Here is a 17,107-nt window from a genome sequence, read left to right on the forward strand (position 1 = left end):
ATTGATGGACGTGAGGAATTTATCTATTAATCATCTGCAAAAAGAATCAACTAAATAGCACTCTCTAATAAAAAGTTGTAGCCCCCGCAAAGAAAAAGTTGTAGCTAATCTCGTGAGCGCTAAAGTTTCTGTTTTTTACAGCAAGATCAAAAAGACTTTACCCAAGTCTTCCCAAAGGTTCTACTTGGCACAAACACTAATTAAAACATGAAAACACATCTAACCAGAGGCTAGATCAAAGATTTATTACTAAACAGAACCAAAAAGCAAGAAACAAAAATAAAATTGGGTTGCCTCCCAACAAGCGCTATCGTTTAATGCCCCTAGCTAGGCATAATGGCAAGGATAGATCTAGGTATTACCATAATAATGGTAAGGTAAATCACGAAAACTCATCTCATATTCCCTACGTTCAGCAGCAAGTTTTCTTTGTGGCAAGCAAAAGTAATCAAAAGGGCTAAATTTAATGGAATAAAAGTCCCCAAGATCAAGCTTGGGAGGTATGGGTTCCACCTTTGGCCCCTTATATTGCACAACCAATTCATCATTATAAGCATTCTTTTGGCAATAAGTCATGAGCCTTTGTTCAAGAGAAAAACCTAACCCGTTGTTCTGAATAGCAAAGTCATCATTGAGTTCAGAAATTCTATCAATTAGAACATCGGTAGGAACCTTCTTTCTAAGGTTTTCATTGTAAGCAACATGATCTAAAGATCTTAAACGCATTAAGTCTTCTCGATTAAAAAGGATAGCTTCGATGGGAGGACGACCAGCGTCCACCCTATAATGCGCAAAAATTTCATTATAAATCTGAACTCATGTGCCAAAAAGATAGTAGCCGTTCGCTTAATAGAAGAATGCTCGATATTGGAAAACTCTAGAAAAATCCTTTGTATGCAAGGATGCATATGGATAAATTGTCTTTCAAGTTCAACTATGAGCAAGGATATAGCATCCGCAAGACTACTAGTTCCATGAAGAATAGACCCACCCATAGAGGGCAGGGCACCGACACAAGTAAAGAAATCTTGAATAACTCATTTCCCAATAATATTACCGCTACCAATCCGAAACTTTTTAGTGTGTAAAATAGTAGGATCTTCAAGAGGATCATAAAAACATCAAAGTTTTCCATATTATTATCCTTATCAACGATAACCTCCCCAGTTTCAGACATGACGGCAGCACAGAGAACGAACACACATGAAGCAAGCGAAAAAGAGGCGAACAAAAATAGAGGGCGAATAAAACGGCAAAGGTGAAGTGGGGGAGAGGAAAACGAGAGGCAAATAGCAAATAATGTAATGCGAGGGATAAGAGTTTGTGATGGGTACTTGGTATGTCTTGACTTGTGCGTAGACTCCCCGGCAACGGCGCAGAAATCCTTCTTGCTACCTCTTGAGCATGCGTTGGTTTTCCCTTGAAGAGGAAAGGTGATGCAGAAAAGTAGCGTAAGTATTTCCCTCAGTTTTTGAGAACCAAGGTATCAATCCAGTAGGAGGCCACACGCAAGTCCCTCGTACCTACACAAACAAATAAGAACCTTGCAACCAACGCGATAAAGGGGTTGTCAATCCCTTCACGGCCACTTGCAAAAGTGAGATCTGATAGAGATGATAAGATAATATTTTTGGTATTTTTTATGATAAAGATTAAAAGTAAAGATTGCAAAATAAACGGCGACAGAAATAGCTAGTTGACGGGAGATTAATATGATGGAAAATAGACCCGGGGGCCATAGGTTTCACTAGTGGCTTCTCTCAAGATAGCATAAGTATTACGGTGGGTGAACAAATTACTGTCGAGCAATTGATAGAAAAGTGCATAGTTATGAGAATATCTAGGCATGATCATGTATATAGGCATCACGTCCGCGACAAGTAGACCGAAACGATTCTGCATCTACTACTATTACTCCACACATCGACCGCTATCCAGCATGCATCTAGAGTATTAAGTTCATAAGAACAGAGTAACGCATTAGGCAAGATGACATGATGTAGAGGGATAAACTCAAGCAATATGATATAAACCCCATCTTTTTATCCTCGATGGCAACAATACAATACGTGCCTTGCTGCCCCTGCTGTCACTGGGAAGGACACCGCAAGATTGAACCCAAAGCTAAGCACTTCTCCCATTGCAAGAAAGATCAATCTAGTAGGCCAAACCAAACTGATAATTCGAAGAGACTTGCAAAGATAACAAATCATACATAAAAGAATTCAGAGGAGATTCAAATATTGTTCATAGATAATCTTGATCATAAACCCACAATTCATCGGATCTCGACAAACACACCGCAAAAAGAATTACATCGAATAGATCTCCAAGAAGATCGAGGAGAACTTTGTATTGAGATCCAAAGAGAGAGAAGAAGCCATCTAGCTAATAACTATGGACCCGAAGGTCTGAGGTAAACTACTCACACATCATTGAAGAGGCTATGGTGTTGATGTAGAAGCCCTCCGTGATCGATTCCCCCTCCGGCGGAGCGCCGGAAAAGGCTCCAAGATGGGATATCACGGGTACAGAAGGTTGCAGTGGTGGAAATAGGGTTTCGTGGTGCTCCCGGATGTTTTCGGGGTATATGGGTATATATAGGAGGAAGAAGTAGGTCGGTGGAGCTGCGAGGGGCCCACGAGGGTGGGGGCGCGCCCAGGGGGGCAGGCGCGCCTCCCTGCCTCGTGGCCTCCTCGCTTTTTTCTTGACGTCCACTCCAAGTCCTCTGGATCACGTTTGTTTCAAAAATCACTCTCCCGAAGGTTTCATTCTGTTTGGATTCCGTTTGATATTCCTTTTCTGCAAACACTGAAATAGGCAAAAAACAGCAATTTGCACTGAGCCTTGGGTTAATAGGTTAGTCCCAAAAATAATATAAAAGTGTATAATAAATCCCATTAAATATCCAAAACAGATAATATAATAGCATGGAACAATCAAAAATTATAGATACGTTGGAGACGTATCAGTAAGATAAAATGACAGCCAAGATCCTCCAAATTTGAGATTGGGTGATCAAAATTCACCCTTGTTTGATATGAGGTAATCATCGGGTACTCAAAAAAGAAGGCAGAGACAGCATGAAATGCATACTCGTCCCATGAAAATATGTTGTTGTGTCAAGGTTGGTTGACCACAAGCATGTATCGTATATATAGAACTGAGCAAAAGGGCTCGAAGTATTGGGCAAAAAAATCATGCATGGTACTACATGGAACCGCATCAATCCATACTGACTGCAATATGAGAGCTCTCTACCAAATAGATGGGCCACCATCGAAGAGTATGTGAACAAGTGGTGAATAGGCACCAGATGGCATTAGAGCCAAAACCATGTAAGTTTTGTTTGCTTGTTTTCCTTGCTTGCTTCATTTCTTGCATTATGTTGACATGTGATGCTTGCTTGCTAGATGAGGTTGGCCACCGCATTGTATCATCAATGTGAGTAGAAGCCATTCACTTTGCCGCATTGTTTGTTGGAGTTGAACCGAAAACCCAAGTGGGAAACCATCTTTGAAGATCTCAAGAACCCCATCAAGAAGAAGAAGAAGAACAATGATGGGACAAGCTCCCACCAATCTATTGGATTGGATGATGACAATGACCAAGGTGGAGGGGCGGCTCGACTTAGGACCACGATACAGACAATCTACAAATTTAGTTGGTAGATGATTCTTTATGTAACTTTTTGCATTATATATTTCCCGCCTACATCTTGAGAAAAACTACTTCGAACAATTCATTGTGTCGGTCGTCTTGCCTGAATGCATACTGGTTGACCAACTAAATTTGTAGATTGTCTGTACCGTGGCTTTGATTTTATGTTACCTTTAAAAGTCCACCCCAGGTAACTTCAAATCCTGGATGAGAGAGAGTTTTGGATGGATACGATGCTGAGATAAATACATGCTGCCCCAACGTTAAAGAAAAGTGCATCACGTTTGAGCACTATCCCATAGAGATAATTTTGTCGTTCGCGTCTTCTTTTGCCATGGGCTCATGAACTAGCTAGGACAGATGAACCGAGGATGCCCTTGAGGCCATTTCCCCCTTGCTTGTCAATGATGTAACAATGATGGCGAATGAAAAAAATGGGCTTTGAGATGTAAAAAGAAAGTGCATGCTGCCCCTACGGAAAGAAGTGTATGATGTGGTTCCCTTAGAAAAATGTGTGTGTCGTGGTTTATGAAATACAACACGGCCATTTTGTAGTTTAGATGTGAAGTGTTTAAGCAGCTTCATACAGCTAGCGCATCACGATTAAAAAATGATATAGCTAGGAGATATGTGGTCTCTTGTTCACAGTTTCAAGACATAGCTAAACAAGTTTTTTTTTCATTTGTGAAGCGCAAGCCTGTGAATGAACTTGTTCTGGATATGGAGAAAGGGGATGGTGGTGTTTGCTCGGTGGGAACCCGTATTGTACATGTCAAACATGAGAGCGTGCGAGTGCAGCTATGCAGAAGAACCACCTGAACGAACAAACAAACCATTAGAAAAGAGACAATGTATCTGATGTTGTACTTTTCTTGTCCTTACAAGGGCCGAGGAGAAATGATTCCATCCTAACATGTGTGCGCTGGCTGCTTATTTGTTCTTAGCGCAAGGTGAAGGGAGTCAGATGCAGGCCTCTGGATAAAAAGAACCTGGCAGGGTCCAATGAAGGGTCTAATGAAGTTATGTGCACATTGCAATTTGCAAAACAACTGCAGTGCAAATGGGCAATACCATAGTCTTTAAGTTGCTTGTCTTAGATTTATCGATACGAATATATCTAAACACGATACATCCGTATCTAAACAAATCCAAGACAAGTAATTTGAGACAGAGGTAGTAATATTTATTCTTTTCTTTTGTTGTACAGCAAGACAGTAGAGCAATGAATGATGACAGATGTTTGTTGAATGCGCTAATTTTCTCCCGTAGCAATATCTGACCGTTCTCTTGTTTTGCAATGATTTCTAACAGTGACGCGCAACATCAGAGATGGTCAACGTGAGTCATAGACCAGTCCTTGTCTCGATGACCAACTCAAGGTGGTCAATTCAATTGGCACCCATAAGAGCACCGGTTCCATCAAGAAATGATATTCTAAGATTTTGCTTTAAGTGATTTGCATTGAGGAGCACGAGACTGTCATCATAGAGTAAACAAGAATCAGAATTACAAATATAACAAGATGCGACTTGAATCGGTGAAATCTCGATGTGGGATGGGGGGTGATGAAGGATTTAATCCGGCAATTGAAAAGGAAAGACAGCAGACTAATTCCATGTCCTGAACCTGAATCAGTGCCCTACAACCTGAATCTGCTCTGAGATCGAGTCATCAATAGTCAAGAACCGGCGACCTGAGTCAGGACGCCGTCGGACTCGGCGCATCCGGGGCCGGCGGTGGCGGCACCAGCGCGACCGGAGGGGGCTGTGACGCGGATGCCGGCGGCGGCACCAACGCAGCCGGAGGCGGCTGTGACGCAAATTCCGGCGCCGGTGGCGCAATCGCTGGTGGCGGCGGCACCAGCGCAGCCGGAGGCGGCTGTGACGCAAATTCCGGCGCCGGTGGTGCGATTGGTGGTGGCGGCGGCACCAGCACGTCCGGAGGCGGCGGGGACGCAAATGTGGCCGGCGAGGGCGACGCAATTGGTGCTGGTGGGGGCTGCAGAGGGGGCACCAGCGACTGCGGCGGCGGTAAGGCGGTTCCCGGGGCAGGAAAGGTGGGATTTGGCGGCGGCGGCGGAGCGGTGACCGCGGTGGAAGGCATGGATGGCTGTTGGCTGACGGTCCCGGGCGGGACTGGCTGACACCCGCCGGCGGCGGTGGCGCAGGCGGCGCCCGAGTTGCGATGGGACTTGGCGCGGTGGATGACGGCGCCGACGGCAACGATGAGACCGACGACAGCGAGCGCGGCCACGACGGCGAAGAAGATCTTGGTCGCCTTCCCCACGTAGCACCACCGCATGGCTGCTTCTCCCCCTCTCCCGGCTCTCTCCCTCTCCGGGTGGCTGGCACTGTAGTCTGTAGTGGAATGTGTGCTGGCAGTAGTAAACAGCAGCAGCTGAGGTCCTCTGCTCTATGTATTGGAGAGCTCGGTCAGCTCAGACAAGGGGCACCGCCCGATCGAACAAGAGAACGGTCCAGATTTTATCCAGAGTGAAACAGTGGAGCTGCCCAGGCAGATCGGTCGCAGGTGGTGCCTTGGCTATCGTTGACACCTGCAGGCTGTAGTGCAGGGCGGGTGCTCCTCTCAAGGAACCATATGATCAGTCGTCGATCCATCCGTCTCCTTTGGAACAAGCACGGCAGTAAATGAGGTGAAAACTTGGGTTCACGGCAAGGCAATGCCATTCTCTCGCTACGTATTCCACTTTGTCCTACTGCCATGAAGTACTCAACTACTGCCTTTTTCCTTTTTCAGAGTACATGGATTTTTTTAATAAAAAAAACGAACCCATGGAGAAAATGGGTGTGCTTCTTTTTAAGAAAAAAAACAAGAAAAAATGTTGTATTTCCTTCATAAGAGAAGAAAGGAAAGAATGGCCGAGTGTGGAGTAAGCACATCGGCACAATTTGGCATGGTCCCCTGCAGCGCGTCCAACACAAATCAACCAAAAACACAAAATATAATGCAAAGCAATTTCATCAGTTTCACCAAAAGGAAAAGATAATAATTTCATAGCTCTTTCTCACACCAGTCATCTTCCATCTGCCGCCCGCGCTATCCAGTCCCACAGCGCACATGGCAAGCACCTACCTCTCAAGCTTCCAGGCCACCGCCCGTAGCGGCGGCGCGTCACCGAGGCCGAGGCCAAGAGTGGTGACATGCCACGCCTCCGAGCCGTCGGGCCGGCGATCAGCTTGCCTCAGTCTAGGTCTCGGCCTTGCCACCGCCGCTCAGCTCCACACAGCGCCCGCCCGCGCCACCGCTGACGCCGACGAGGACCCGGAGCCGGCCAACAACGGCTGGTGGCTCACCGAGTTCCCCCTGCCAGTGCCCAAGATCCGCAACAGTACTACCGCCACTCTACCCATACATACTATATCACCTCATCCCCATGATGCATTTCATTCCTAGAGAGGCTTCAACTGCTGAACTGAAACCGGCGCTGATGAATGTGGTGCAGAGGAGATCAACAATGGCGAGACAGGGACGCGATCCTTTGTGAAGAACGGCATCTACATGGCGGACATCGGGCCAAGCTTCGCGGCGCACGCCTACCGGGTGCGCAGCTCCGCCTTCGACCTGCTGGCGCTGGAGGACCTGCTCGGCAAGGAGGCCTCCAACTATGTCAACAAGTACCTCCGCCTCAAGGCCACCTTCATATACTACGACTTCGACAAGCTCATCACCGCGACAGATCCCGACGCCAAGCCGCCGCTTCTCGACCTAGCCAACCGCCTCTTCCACAGCTTCGAGAAGTTGCAGGCGGCCGTCACCACCAAGGATGACGCTGACATAGGATCCTGCTATGCTGACTCAAAGCTCATACTGCAGGAAGTCATGACAAGAATGGCCTAGCCAGTATCCAGGAGAAACAGTTCTGTCATGAACTGAAAATTCTGCCTCAAACTCTATCCAGGATAGCCTCAGTGCGTGATGTAATGTGCATTTGGTGATACTGAGAAATGCCACGATTCTAGTCTTGAATGAACAATTGTCAGAGTTAATACAAGCCAAGCCATAACAACAGCAAACAAAGCTGAATGCTCGCTTTTAGAATAAAATAAAAGGCTGAATGCCAATACACCTACAGAGCTCAACTACTACTAGTACCATCACTCTACGCTAGAGTAGAGTATCAAAGCCGATACAGATTAGATAACTGAAATGGATAGGTCAGCACGCCACACCTGACTGTTAATATAATCATCAAGAACAAACAACAAAGCAAATGAGAATATACAACCTCTAAATGCGGTGCAAATGATGGATTGCATCCCTCAATTATCAACAAACAAACAACACACCTACATTACTGATGGCCCATGGGTGGGGTGGGACTTGACAGTGAATTGACTGCATATACTCATCCTTGTGACAAGCTGCGCATTTGAGTCTGACGACGAGGGACGCCGATCTCACAAGAGTTCACCCGAGCAGCAAAACGAAGCGAGCAAATAGACTCGCTTGTAGAAGACACTTCCGGGGACAGGTTCACAAACATTAGCGTCTTTGAGTCTCCACCCAAGCATGGCTGTGTATACAAGGAAAACAGTTGTAGGCTGTAAAATGGCACTAAATTATAGTGAGACTGTACACCCTAGTTTTGGTACTATGAAGTTACCTGGAGTAGATACGTCAGTTTGGAGTTCCTGAATGGAATGTGTTCCTCTTTCTTAGCAATGGAGAAGATAACATCACTCAAGCATGACAAGCTCTTGTTAATAGCCTAAAGAGTTGAAGTTAATACCATACATGTGCTATTGATGTTACAAATGTACACCTCACAAAACAAAGGGATAGCAAACTACCTGGGTTTCCTTGAGTCTATCCCCAGTGGCACCACTTTTGTTAAGCCGTTCACTGCCTGCAAGATCAATTAAATTGAGAACACCTTGCACTTGTTGATCTGTTCCCTGCACAGAATATAATAACGCAAACATTGAGAAAAGGTTATGCATGAATTGAACTTGTCAGTAAAAGATTACATACCTCATTTACACCAAAAATCCTAAGTGTGAAAACACAGTGACTTCTAGATGACTCTTCATTCATTTGTGTTTTTCCTACTGATCTGCAAACAAGAACGAAAAAACAAATACTAGTTGATTCAGCACATATACATGCAAGTACCAAAAAAATAGAGACATTGCAACCAAATTGAACACTCTTTGGAGAGTTAGCTGAGTAAAAAAACATACATAGCATGACAAAAAACATGGTACTAAGCATTGATTACAAGAGTACAAAATGTATGTTTGGAAAAGTTTTAGTTCAAATCAAGGAAATACTGCTTTTAACTTACTTAGAACTTGCATCCACAATACAAATTTGCTTGTGCTATCGTAACTTATCATTGTTAAACAAAAAATAAGGATTAATGGCAGTTTCACTGAATTGCAAAAGAACTTCAAGTCAACCTGCTTTGTGCAGCCCGTTTGAGCAGAGAAGAAACTTCATTGATACTCCGTACATCAACGATTGTGAGGTCAGACACCTGGGTATTACCATTCGCATCATGTTTGATATTATATTTTGAAGCAGCACCATCTTGGATAGATGTGCGACTTGTCGCTAACAAGTCACGTATGGTCTCATTGTATATTTCTAACATTGAAGCCTACAAAAAAAAGCTAAATTAGGATTATAGATAGAGAATACATGAAAAGTCTTTAGTTCAAGTAAGTAAACAAATCAATTGGAACACACCTGCATCTTATATTTCCAACCTTGTGACATAAGACATTGACTAGTTTGAAAAATTTGTTCAAGCGATCTAGGTATTAACCCTTTCTGATCATTGAACTCAGGATTTCCCATCATAGTGTGTGTCTTGCCGGAACCAGTTTGCCCATAAGCAAATATGCATACCTACATGATTTGAGATCAGTTAGTTCCATAATAAGTTCCTAATTTTAAAACAAAAACTATTTTTTCAATTATTCAATACAAGAAATAAAAACAGACAAGTACTTGGCTAAAACAATTAGATGAAGTGCACAGTGATTAACAATGTACTTTTAGAACAGTTAATTTTTCTTAATTTTCTGCCTAACTGAATTTATTATATTCAGTTCTGAAAATACAATATTAGTTATACCACCACTAAAAGTACCTTATAGCCATCAAGTGCACTTTGAACCAACTGAGAAATTTCAGTAAACACATCTTCCTGGGATGCCGAATGATCAAACACTTTGTCAAACGCAAATGAATACGATTGTGCTGAACAAAAAATGAAAAAGGTTAGTTTACAGAAGTTAGCAAGTATCATACACAAACATATACTAAGCAGTAAAAGTAAATGTAACATACTGTTATGCATCAACTCGACACCACGACCTATATTTTCTCCATTATTTGGATAAGAAACAGCTCCAGATTCATTTGACAATAAAGGTCGGACTCGGCAGAAAACACGAATATTTCCTTTAAGCTCCTGCAACACATTGATCTTATAAACAAACATACTGTATGGGATTAGTACGAGTCTTTAGGAGAATAAATCATTACGAGTATTGTGTTATGTAGTTTTTTCCGCAACTTCTCCCCATCCACAATTTTTTGCTCAGCTTCTGTAAGACGTAATTGTAGGTCCTCCAGCATTCTCTTTTGGCTTTCATACTCACTCATTGTCTCCATAGTTGTCAAATTGGATCTCTGGATAGTAAACAATTACAACCATTACACAGACATGCATTTCATATATTGAAAGTATGGTAATTCAATCTAAATAATAATAGGCATGCAAAACTGTTACAAATATTATAATGAAGGACATAATAGTGATACAAATGAACCACAGTTTGCAGCTTGTAGCTATAAATGCTTATTTTGAGGCTAATCATAATGGCAAGTCAGAAACTATAGATTCTACAAGCTGAAACAAACATCTTCTATAAAAATACGCACCTTCAACTTTTCATTAGCCGATGCAAGTTGAATTTGCAGTGTTTTAATTTTCTCGGTTTGGTTTGAACAAGTTTCCTGCATGATTGAAAAAAAATATAAGCCATCCTAATTGAAATGGTTAGCATTATAATTGAGTGTGTATAATCATACCTCAAGTGCATCACATCGTATCATGACATTCTCTAATTCTGACGAAGACTTTCCTGTCAGTTCCTTGTACACACCCAAGTCACTCAACAACGAATTTATTTCAGCTGATTTATGATCACGGTCATCCCTTACTTGGTGTAATTCACCTCTGAGAGCTTCAACCTCACTCAATAAGTTATTTTTTTGTTTCAACGCTTCACTCTGTGAAGACTGCAGAGTAAAAGGCTTAGCTATGAGTATGTAACTTATAAATGTAATAAGAAAGTTTAAGGCGTAAAGAATGCAGTTAAAAGATGAAAACTGAAATATTACCTTTGCCATTTCAAGCTGCAACTTTACTGAGTTAGAATGATCTTTCAAACCATTCATTGTTTCAACCATAGTATTCTTCTCTTTTTGCAGCTTGTCTATTGTTTCAGCATTCTTTGTTGCGTCAGCTTGGAGGTTGCAATTATATTGCTGCAAGCTAGTGTTGTATTCCTGAAGCCTCTTATTTGTATCTTGAAGCATCTTGATCTAAATGTAAAAGAAATATTGTTAAAACATGAACAATGGTAAATAAACAATTTATTAGAGAAGATATTGAACAACAATAATACCTGATCATTAAGACGCTTCTGCTCCAACTTAACTCTGTTGAGTTCTTCTGAAAGCTCGTTCCTTGAAGATTCTGCAGCAATCCTAGCCTCCTTTTCGTCTCCATAAGATCGAAGGCACTCCTGCACTTTACAAATTTGTGATTACAGATTGCTCCTTGGTCCATAAAAGGTAAAATAGCGAAATGCACAAGGTACAACACCATTTGTTCAGCTTCCACTTTCTTTAGGCTCTCTCCTAAAGAGGCATATTGTTTCTGAAGCTCCTCTTTCATTGCCACGGATTCTTGGATTTTGCACTCCAACTGAGACACTGGATGGCAACAAACCAATTCAGTCAGTACAGTCAACAGTTGCAAAAGTTTGCACACTGTCAGATGAAGAAGTGTTACCAATTTCAGCATGATGTTTGTCTGCAGCATCGATTAGCCCATTGAGTTTTCCGATTTCAGCGAGGTTTGCGTCCTCCCTCTCGAGCAACCATTTGATACAAGCACGCAGCTTCTTGATGTACTCAATCATCTGCTCACTCTTTCCCTGTGGAAGCAATCAAACAATTGATGCTGTTTAGAACACTGCCAAGGACCATAATCATCAGTTCAGAATAGCAGGAAATAGTAGCTCATCAGAAAGACATGTTAGAGGCAGGACCAGAACCACATTCACCAAAATCATGGAATTTCACTTATGTATTCATCACAGTAGAGGCATGACATGTTAGGGGCGGGACAAACTACAAACTGAGCGCAGATTAGAGAGTCCAGAATTGTTCTAAATTGTTCTTGCAAGCTAAAATCCAGAATTTTTTTGTCTCGGCCTACCCACCCAAAAGGGTCAGACCGAGAGGAGATTTTTCTTTTTCTTTTGAGATTTAGACCGAGAGGAGATGGCTAGATGGCAACACTAAACAGGAGGCAAGGCAATTCCACAAAAGCGGGAGAATCCACCTGGTATTTCTGCTGTCTGTTGCGAAAAAATCCATACCTTGTAATCCATCTTGTTCTTGCCCTTAATCTTCTCGTTGAGGAGGGCGTCGACGTCCTCCCTCCCGGCGAACTCGATGGGGGCCTCCGCGGGGGGAGGCGCGGCGGCGTTCTGGGGGGCCGTTGAGAGCGGCGGGCGCGGCGCCGGGCCCGCGGCCGTGCGCTGGCGCTTGCCATACTGCGACTGGGACTGGGTGTCGTTCTCCTTGAGGCGGGCCGTCGCCGAGCGGGCGGCGCGGTCGCGCGTGGCCATGGCGGTGGCGGGCGCGGGGAGGAGGAGCGCAGCGGCGGTGGATCTTGGGGTTGGGGCGAGGGGAGGAGGAGCGCACGGGCGGATCTTAGGGGTTTTCGTTTTTGAAATGGCGGATCTTAGGGTTGTGGCGCGGGGAGGAGGAGCGTAGGGGCGGAGACAGTGCGGTGGGGGTGGGGGGAGGAGCGGGATCTGTTTTTGAGAAGATTTTTTTGAGAAGAAAGATGAGTAGAACGAGCGGGATGTCCAGCTGAAAACTACCACGAGAGCTATATCTCGCTCACAGCAAGAGTAGCCTTTTTGTCTGCTTTACAGTACTGGGCCGGCCCGTTCTCGGCACTGGTTCGCTCGCCCGCTCGCTCGTAGCTGTGTCGGATACATTTCTTTCTTTTTTCAGAGCACACAAAGCACGTGCCTTAATTTTATAGAAGAGAGCAAGACAATTTACAAGAGGTCTAACAAATGTGGGACACTCGAAGACGAACACCCACCACCACTCCTACAAAGTATCCAAGACTAATCTCTCACAAAGCGTTGTAAGCTACCTCCTCCCCGGGCCGCCAACTTCCAATCTCTAAGTTCATCAAGGATCTTCTTCACGAGCTCCTGTGAGTCTACCTGTTGCTCAGCTCTGTTGAACACCCTGGCATTCCTTTGCTTCCAGAGCGACCAAGCCGTTTAGATAACCAGGGTGTCAAAACCACATTTGTCTTCCTTCGCGAAGCCCGATCGTTGTAGCATTCACCATTCCAGGAAGGAGTCTGTGCTCGTGGGGCAGGAGATCTGAATATGCAGCTTGTCGAAACAGCCCATCCAAGTGCTGCGCACATAACCACATTGCACCAAGATGTGGTCCACCGTGTCTTCGTCCTGCAGACAGGTGTAGCAGGCCGAGGTGTGATCTTGCAATCCATGTCGAGCGCGTCAATCCGCTGTCCACACGCGATGTTGTGAGGCAAGCCAAGCAAAGATCTTGCATTTGAGGGGGGCGAAACTTTTCCAGATGGCAGCGGCATAGGGGCAAACCGGCAGGCCCTCGCAAAGGCGGCTGTAGGTAGACTTGGCAGAGTAAGACAAGGAAGTCGCGCATGGCCATAGAAAGTTGTCAGGCAACTGATCGTCCCGATGCACCGAGGCAATGGCGTGTCTCAAGTGCATGAGTTGAAGAAGCGCCATGTGCGAGGAAACGAAGGGGACGTCCAACGACCATTGCTCCTCATCCAGTGCCCACTGCACTGTCCTGGTGTTGATGCGGCGTGTCTCTGCCATCTCGAGAATGAGAGGCGCGATGTCTTGCACGGAGTGGCCATGGATCCATCGATCCTTCCAGAACAGCACGACCAACCTCGATGTGCACCAGGCAGTCGAAGACGCCTCTTGCCTCTTGATCAATGAACATTCCTAGCCCTTGCCACGGCCGCTCAGGCTCGCTGCGTCTCACCCATTCCCACCTTAGCCGCAAGGCCAACGCCTGAGCTTTCAAATTCTTGACGCCAAGGCCTCCGTACTTCACCGGACGACAGATTCTATCCCAAGCGACCAAACACTGCCCACCATTGACTTTGTCTTTCCCAGCCTAGAAAAAAGACCGCATCCAGCTGTTTATATCTTCGAGAACCCAAGCAGGGGGCTGTAGCACCAGGAGTTGGTGGATTGGCCGAGAAGAGATCACAGACTTTGCGAGCACCAGCCTGTCCGCTCTCTGAACGAGCCCTCCAGGCCATGTGGGCATGCATTTCCTCACCGTGTCAAGCAGAGGCTGCCAATCTTGCTTCGTAAGTTGCTTGATAGCCAGCTGCAGGCCCAGATATCGACACGGAAACTCCGCAAGTTTGCATTGCAGAAGCTCAACAACGCGCTCTTTGTCCTCTTGGTCTCCATGAATGAGGGTGGCAGTGGATTTCAAATAATTGACCTTAAGTCCGGAAGCTTCTCCGAACATATCCAGCGTGTGCTTGATGAAGCTAAGATCGGTGATAGTGGGATGGACGAATAGCGCAACATCGTCGGCATAAATAGACACCCTTTGCCAAGCTGAGATTCCTCTGTAGGCGGATAGCACTCTATGCTCCAGCACCTTGCCGAAGATTGTGGTCAGAGCACCCATAGCAATCACGAAAAGAAGTGCGCGAAACGGGGTCACCTTGACGAAGGCCACAAGCATGCGCAATACTTCTTCCCGGCACACCATTAACCAAGATCTTGGTAGTTGCTGATTGAAGCAGGATTGAGACCCACATAATCCATTTGTTGCCAAACCCTTTTGCTCTCATAAACTCAAAACAAAAGGCCAGGATAGAGAGTCGAACGCTCTCGAGGTGTCAAGTTTTAGGAAGACCCCTTTGCTTCTCCTCGCTGCAATCTTCCTGGCCACTTGCCGAACCAATAGGAAATTATCATGTAGGTTTCTTCCTTTGATGAACGTCGACTGGTTGATGGTGACCAAGTCCTTCATGCTCGGGCGCACTCTGGTTGCAAGAAGTTTCGCGAATATTTTGGCCATGCTATGCGGCAAGCTAATAGGACGATAGTCGCCCACTCTTTCTGCATCTGGTTTCTTCGGCAACAGCACAATAAGGGCACAATTCAGCTTGGAGAAACCACGACCGTCTCCCACATAGATCTTGAGCATTACAGCCATGATGTCATGCTTAATGATTGGCCAAGCTTTTTGGTAGAAAGCACCAATGAACCCATCGGGTCCGGGGGCTCTGTCCGGGTGAAGCTCTTTGATAACTGCCCAGACCTCCTCTTCAGTAAAGATGGCCTCAAGGTCTTCGAGGTTAACTGGTTCCATGCCGAGATAATTTAGGTCCAGGGTGAACTGCCTTGCATGCGCCGTGCCGATGATGTCCTGATAAGTCTCAGAGAAAACTTGCTCCATACGACCTAGATTCGTGATCACCTCATCTCCATGCTTGATCGGCGGTATAAAGTTCTTCACCCTCCTCCCGTTAGCGAAGGCCTGGAAGAACTTGGTATTGGCATCCCCTTCTTTAAGCCATATGTATCTGGACCGCTGCCTGTCGATGGTGCATTGCAAAGAAGCCAACCCAAGCAGAGCTAGTTTAAGAGAATTCCTGAGCCAGCGTTCGTGCTCCGTGAGTTGCCTGTGCTCCATGGCCTTATCGAACCTGAATACGATCCAGTTGGCCACTGCCATCTGCAACTTAATGTTGCCGGTCTTGCATTGGCCCCAAGCTTGAAGGGCAGCAGCGGTGTTATGCAACATCGCATTAAACCTCTGAAAAGGGTCTGTAATCCGCACATCACATCTCCAAGCCTCCCACGCGACATCCTCGAAGCCTTTCAACTTAAGCCAAAACATCTCAAACCTGAATCTCTTCTTATGGTAGAAGGGGGCATTGGTAGTTAAGTGGAGTGGTGCGTGATCAGAGATCCCAGTAGACAAGGTCTGCAATAGGTTATCCGTGTGATCCAGCTCCCAGTCCACGGAGACCAGCACACGATCTATTTTGGTAAGCGTGGGCCTCTCCCTCTCATTGGACCACGTGAATCGCCTCCCATGCATGTATAACTCCTTGAGCTCATGCTCATCCACGAACTGTATAAATTTGTTCATCATGCCTCTGTTGAGAGTGTTATTGCTCTTTTTCGAAGCTCTAAGGATCATGTTAAAATCACCTAGAATCATCCAAGCTCCCGGGCAAGTCGCTCTTCTTGCCGACAAGTCCTCAAGGAACTTGGTCTTGAGCTCATCACCTTGTGGTCCGTAGACCACCGAGATCCACCACAATGCGCTTCCTTTGGGTTGCACCCAACCTGTAAGGAAGTTCATATCGTTCTGCACCCCCTACCACATTCACCACAGTGGAGTCCCAAGCCAGTAGGATACCCCCTCGAGTTTCCTCCGAAGGCACGTAAGCAAAACCGCCAAAAGACGGCCCTAGGCATTGCATGACAATGTACTTATCAATTACATACATTTTCGTTTCTTGCAAGCAAAGTAAGCTAATCTTGACTGTGTCAATGAACTCCTTGACCGCCTTCCTCTTGGTCGGGTTGTTAAGGCCATGAACATTCCAGCAGATGAGTGCACGGCTTAAATCCATGACAAAGTAAGCCACCCACTCCTACACTCCATGCGCGATGCTTATATAGCCTCAACGCTTCTCGCCATGCTTGCCTCCGTGTCATGCAGCGGGACTGTCTTGCCAAACAAGGCCGTGATCACTTTCACGTGCTGCTCTCGAAGGGGGGAGTCGAACAAGTCCTTGAGCTCCTGGACCGCAACATCATCAGCAGTGAGATCCTCGGGAACCAAGCCTAGCGCCCTAAGCAGCACGTTTTCCGTCGGGGTGGCCTTGGTGGTGCAAGTAGGAGCCGAACGCTTCATCGCGCGAGTGGTGCGCCTGGGAGTGAAAGGCTCTGTTTGTGGCCGAAGCGCCGCAGCTTGGACTTCTTTCAGCAGAGGAGGAGCGAGCTTCTTCATGATGTTAGAGCAGAAGCTTTTGAGCCGAGCGAATGCTAAACCTTCTTGAGATGTCATCCCCTCCGTGAGAGTTGCAAGAGCTCTTTGTTCATCACTAGAATCA

General features: G+C 45.7%; 3 protein-coding genes across 3 annotated transcripts; 1 reads left to right on the forward strand and 2 right to left on the reverse strand.

Moving 5' to 3' along the window:
• Window positions 1–4,860: 4,860 nt before the first annotated feature.
• On the reverse strand, window positions 4,861–6,576 carry LOC123055811 (extensin-like). The gene is made up of 2 exons (XM_044479660.1): window positions 6,559–6,576; window positions 4,861–6,072 (listed from the first exon to the last, which is right to left on the reverse strand). The coding sequence occupies exons 1-2, from the start codon at window positions 6,574–6,576 to the stop codon at window positions 5,359–5,361; spliced, it is 732 nt and encodes a 243-aa protein (XP_044335595.1). The 3' UTR covers window positions 4,861–5,358.
• A 94-nt stretch (window positions 6,577–6,670) lies between these two features.
• LOC123053528 (photosynthetic NDH subunit of lumenal location 3, chloroplastic) lies at window positions 6,671–7,750 on the forward strand. The gene is made up of 2 exons (XM_044476992.1): window positions 6,671–7,009; window positions 7,124–7,750. Exons 1-2 carry the CDS (start codon window positions 6,739–6,741, stop codon window positions 7,516–7,518), a joined length of 666 nt encoding a protein of 221 aa, XP_044332927.1. The 5' UTR covers window positions 6,671–6,738; the 3' UTR covers window positions 7,519–7,750.
• Window positions 7,751–7,752: 2 nt separating this feature from the next.
• LOC123053527 (kinesin-like protein KIN-14N) lies at window positions 7,753–12,726 on the reverse strand. The gene is made up of 16 exons (XM_044476991.1): window positions 12,303–12,726; window positions 11,711–11,855; window positions 11,522–11,631; window positions 11,322–11,441; window positions 11,035–11,238; window positions 10,723–10,932; window positions 10,573–10,647; window positions 10,174–10,320; window positions 9,976–10,099; window positions 9,776–9,885; window positions 9,370–9,531; window positions 9,081–9,280; window positions 8,653–8,734; window positions 8,472–8,576; window positions 8,285–8,389; window positions 7,753–8,194 (listed from the first exon to the last, which is right to left on the reverse strand). The coding sequence occupies exons 1-16, from the start codon at window positions 12,552–12,554 to the stop codon at window positions 8,027–8,029; spliced, it is 2,319 nt and encodes a 772-aa protein (XP_044332926.1). The 5' UTR covers window positions 12,555–12,726; the 3' UTR covers window positions 7,753–8,026.
• Between the last annotated feature and the right edge of the window lie 4,381 nt (window positions 12,727–17,107).

Source organism: Triticum aestivum, chromosome 2D (genome assembly GCF_018294505.1).
Source record: "Triticum aestivum cultivar Chinese Spring chromosome 2D, IWGSC CS RefSeq v2.1, whole genome shotgun sequence".
NCBI classification, from domain to species: domain Eukaryota; kingdom Viridiplantae; phylum Streptophyta; class Magnoliopsida; order Poales; family Poaceae; genus Triticum; species Triticum aestivum.

Excerpts from the sequence above, each read along its gene's own strand:
- LOC123053528 (XM_044476992.1), top strand. The coding sequence starts at position 6,739 with ATGGCAAGCACCTACCTCTCAAGCTTCCAGGCCACCGCCCGTAGCGGC. Across the intron at positions 7,010-7,123 it reads AGTGCCCAAGATCCGCAACA|AGGAGATCAACAATGGCGAG; the intron begins GTACTACCGCCA and ends AATGTGGTGCAG.
- LOC123053527 (XM_044476991.1), bottom strand. The coding sequence starts at position 12,554 with ATGGCCACGCGCGACCGCGCCGCCCGCTCGGCGACGGCCCGCCTCAAG. Across the intron at positions 10,648-10,722 it reads TACGATGTGATGCACTTGAG|GAAACTTGTTCAAACCAAAC; the intron begins GTATGATTATAC and ends TCAATCATGCAG. Across the intron at positions 9,886-9,975 it reads TGTCGAGTTGATGCATAACA|CACAATCGTATTCATTTGCG; the intron begins GTATGTTACATT and ends TTTTTTGTTCAG.